This window comes from Serinus canaria, chromosome 1, assembly GCF_022539315.1.
Source record: "Serinus canaria isolate serCan28SL12 chromosome 1, serCan2020, whole genome shotgun sequence".
In the NCBI taxonomy this organism is placed as follows: Eukaryota; Metazoa; Chordata; class Aves; order Passeriformes; family Fringillidae; genus Serinus; species Serinus canaria.
The window spans coordinates 91,402,120-91,406,796 of NC_066313.1; the positions used below are offsets into that span (position 1 = coordinate 91,402,120).

Genomic DNA, 4,677 nt, shown 5'->3' on the forward strand with positions numbered 1-4,677 from the left:
TAAATAACTATTCTTAAAAAGTTATCTTATCTCCCTATGGTAATAATTTTTATAGGCTTATTCTGAACACCAAGAATAATACTCATCTCACAGAAAAACTAGAAAACTTTTAGGGATATATCTAGCTCAAGCAAATTGCCAGGGCTCCCTCTACAGTCAATGAAAGAAAAACAAACAAACAGGCCATAATCACTTGAAGATGAATCATAGCAGTTATGTACTTCATCAGATAACTAGAAATAGTACAAGTGAGCTTCATTACATCCCAAATTTGCAAACTCACTTCACCAAGTTGCCTAATTTTTAGACAGGCTATTAATATTGGGTAGGGTAAAATGTGGCTCAATTAATCTCATTCATAATAGATATGGGGAATGATTGAGATAGTAAGTGAAAGAAAGAATTGGTCAGCCATAGATCTAGACTCTGTCATCCTTTGCCATGGGTTGCTCTGTGATGTTGGATATACTCTAACACTGCAATCTAAACCAAACAGATATTATGATGAATCAGAAATTATAAAACTAGACAATTTGTTTAAAAATGTAAGCACAGACCTCAGAGGAAAAGTTTATAGTATGTCCACTAATATTCAAGTTCTTATTTTTGGAACTGCACATCAAAATCTGAATGGCTGCAACCATGGAGAGTCATTTAAAGAAGCACAGGCAAGAAAACACAACTGTTATTGACCTTCAGCACTGGTAATTTCTGAAAATCAAATCGTTTATGTAATGTCTTATTACCACTTAAGCACCCTAACTCTGGACAAGTGAGTTTAAAACACTTCTATTCTTATTCCTACCAACAGAATAGTTTGAAAGTGTTTCGAATTAAAGTCATACAAGTACACAGGCTGGTATTAGTAACAGACATTTAATATTCCTGATTTTATGCAACACTGTGACAATGACAGAATTCACTTGTACCAGGTATTCTTAGTTCCATTAGTTGTTTGCTTGTAGTATAAAATCCAGATTTTCTCAGATCTGCAAGCAACAAGATGCACATTTTTTTCCTAAGATTACCATGTGCAAACTATTACAGTTCAAAGGACAGGCTTGTTGGGATGAAGAGCTTTCCCAAATATCTGTGGTCAAGTTAGTGGGACGTTTAACATTCTTTACGAGACAAATAGCTTGTAATCTGTTTAAGAATTTTCAGGTGCTGTTTTCTTTACATTCTCCTTAATGAAAATTCCTTCTACAAAACACACCTACCCATTCAGATTCCTTTTGAGCCTTTCAGGACATGCTCACTGAGGTGAAGAGGAGGCTGCAGTGACTTGTGAGGGGCTGGGGAAGGGCCGGCCGGCGGCACTCACCGTGCTCTGCCCGAGTCAGACGGAGGCACGGCCGAGCCCCGTTCCTCCGGGATGCGCCGGGATCCGCCGCAGCAGCTCGCACCGCACCGCACCGCACCGCCGCGCGGGGGCGCGCTCCGCCACCCCTCCGCCATTGGCTGCCTCCACCGCCCCGCGCCGCGTGCCGGCCAATGGGCTGCGGCCCCGCCCCGAGAGGCGGGGCGCGGGCGGAGCGCCGAGCGGCGGCGCTGCCCGCACGGCGCCCGGCGGGGCGGTGGGAGGGCGCGGCCGGTGCTGTGCGGCCCGGGCCGTGCGCCAGCAGCGGCTGGGCGGAGGGGGCTGCAGGGAGCCCTAGTCCCCCTCGCCTCCGTGTTTCTTTCTGCCGTACCGGAGGACAGAATCTTCCCATTAAGGAAGAATGTCCCCGCCGGACCGGGCGATGGGAGCGCCCGGGCTGAGGGCGAGCGCCGACACACGGCGGCACCGGCTGCGGGACGCCCGACGGCCGCCAGCCTGCAGCCCAGCCGCCTCCCCGCTCCCGCGCAGCCCTGCCGGGGAACCGCAAACCCAACCCGCCCCGCACCCGACCTCGCTCCGGCAGCGGAGGCGTGCGCCGCTCCTTACCTGCGGCTGGGCGAGGCGCCCTCGGCAGGCGCTGCCCACCGCTCCCGATGCTCCGGGCGGCTGCGGGCGGCCGGCGGCGCGGGGCCGGCGGTCACCTGGACCCCGGCCTCCCCTCCGGCACCGGCTCGCCGAGCCTCATCGCTGCCTGCGGTGGCCCTCCTCGACGCCGACTTAGGACTCCTCATCACCCGTCATCCTTCGGGATCCGCCGCCGCGGCTGGCTCCCCCCGAACAAGCATAAGCGATGCGCGGCAGCCGGGCAAGCACCGCCGGGTACTGGTTTGGATTGACTGCTATTGTTTCCCAGCACTCCCCTTCTCCGGGTGCCCCACGACCCCGCCGAAAGTCGGTGCGCCGCAAGCCCTCAGCCCCGGCGGGAGCCCAGCGCGTCGCTCCGGGAGCTCCGTGGGCCAGCGGGCGGGCGGGCGATGCGGGCGGCTCCGCGCCGCCGGACGGGCTGCCTGGGCGCGCCGCTCTTCCCGCGGCGGCAGCGTCTCGCCGCCCGCCGCCGCATGGGGACCAGGGATGCGGGTGCCGGGGCGCCGCGCTCCGTCCGCCTCCCCGCGCCGGGCGCTGTGCAGGGGGAGGGCGCAGCGCAGCGGCTCCTCTTGCTGGGTGGGCGGCACCTCTGGGGAGGGGGCGGCTGCGGGCGGGCCAGGGGCGGGGGGTGGCTGAAATAGGCTCCGGAGCTGGCGGACAGGGGTCGCGGCAGTTGCGGTTTCGCGTGGGTTCGGGACCTGAAGCTTACGGAAAGTTTGTCTCTGGGACCTGGGTACATCCAGCCCTGTTGAAGCACTCGGACGTGCAGCTATGCATCTTGTGCGCTCGCACACACGTATACACACAGGAGTTCAGCACATAATCCCTAACTGGACCCACCAGTCTGGGTTTCTTTCTCCCCACAGTGATATGGTGATTAAGGACACGGTTTAGTGGTGGGCTTGGCAGTGCAGGGTTAATGGTTGGACTCGATGATCTTGAGATGTTTTCTGAACTTAAAGATTCTGTAGTTCTTTGATATAAGTCTCCCATCAAAACACAAAGAACAAACCTGACATTAATACTTAACTTCATACTGGCACAATTCTGCTGCAGAGACCTGTATCCTGTCTGTGTGTGGGAATTTGGTCTCTGCAATCATACTCAAGGACAGACACTCCAATAAATGCACGTGGACAAAAAATCTCAGAACTGAAATAGAGAGGAAATGACAGCAATAGAGGAAAAGACAAGAACCAGTAATTAACCAGACTGAACATAAATCCGGTCATTAACTGCCTTTAAAATCCACCAGAGAAGCAAACTTTAGTTTAAAGTCATTAAATCATTGACTTCCCTCTTCTCAACTTCTCTCTGGTATTAGCAATTGTTTCAGCACACAAAAGTAAGCATATCTCTAGTCCAGTGAATAATGCATGATTCAGAAGACCTACTATCTAATTGGTTCTGCTGTGTGATTTTTGGATATGCACAATTTTCTGTTCCCTAGATAGCCAACGTGACCGTTTCCCTCCTCTGTTCTAAAAAGCAAAAAAACTCAGTCTTTCAAGTTGCAGAAATGAGCATGGATGCATCTTGAGTCAAAAGAATGCCTCCGAGTTTTGGTATGGAACTTTCAAATCCCATCTCCAAGGTAAGTAAATGTAGGCAATGGCATTATGTTCAAGGCTGTAAAACTGTGGCCAGTGGATCATCACCAAATTAATAGAAATAACAAGAATCCTAATAGATTAACTGGTTTTTACTTTCAAATGTGAGAGGTGTGATTATCAAAAAGTTTGGTGGACAAACCTTCAACTGTTAGCTATAAGCTGTTGTCAGAATCTGGACAAGTCATATCTTCCAAATGCATTAATAAAGTTTAACTTTCAAAAGGAAAGCTCATTATCCATGCCGTTAGCTGTAGAACCTTTTTTGTGTTGTGGTATGTTGTCTTTTATGTCATGTTAGCAGCTTAGCTCCACACAACTAACTTCCTCCAGTAAGTCTCCCTCACTTACCCAGTCTCATATGGGAGAGGGAATTGATATGGAAGGGAAAAAGTTTGAAAAATCGCGGGTTGAGATAAAGACAGTTTGATAGGTGAAGCACAACAAGAGCAAAGCAAGGAATTCATTCACTACTTCCCATGGGCAGACAGGTGTTCTGCCACCTCCGGGAAAGCTGGGTGTCATCATGAATAAAAGTGACTTGTGAAGGCAAATGCTGTAACTCCAAGCATCCCCCCTTTTTGCCTTCCTGCCCCAGCTTTACATGCTGAACATGACACAATATGGTGGATATCCCTTGGATCAGTTGGGGACTGATCCAAGGAGCAGTCCCAGCTGTGTCTCCTGCCAGCTCCTTGTGCATTGCCAGCCTGCTCTCTTGGCAGGGTAGTGTGGGAAGCAGAAAACACCCCAGCACCACATCAGCCTTGATCAGTAGTAAGATAAAGCATCCTTGTGTTTTCCACACTGCTTTGGTCACAAATTTAAAACACAGCACCATATAAGCTACATTTAAATAAATGCCAGAATAAAATATTGCAGACATTTAGAATAACACCACTTATATGATGTTCACTGTCTTCAGTGTAATTTTTTTTCAGCCAAGCAAAGCCAATACCAGCCCATATTGTTGTATCAACTCTGTATTACCAGTAAATGCAACAAGTTCACAGGGTAAAACTACTTTGACAACAAAGCACATCCGGCTCTAATATATATGTTTAATCTATTGCAAAGTTTTACCATTTTTTAAATGTAAAT

General features: G+C 49.9%; 1 protein-coding gene across 1 annotated transcript; it reads left to right on the forward strand.

The window, feature by feature from the left end:
• Positions 1-1,375: 1,375 nt before the first annotated feature.
• On the forward strand, positions 1,376-2,602 carry LOC127059798 (translation initiation factor IF-2-like). The gene has a single exon (XM_050976655.1). It carries the CDS (start codon positions 1,376-1,378, stop codon positions 2,600-2,602), a length of 1,227 nt encoding a protein of 408 aa, XP_050832612.1.
• The last annotated feature ends 2,075 nt before the right edge of the window (positions 2,603-4,677 follow it).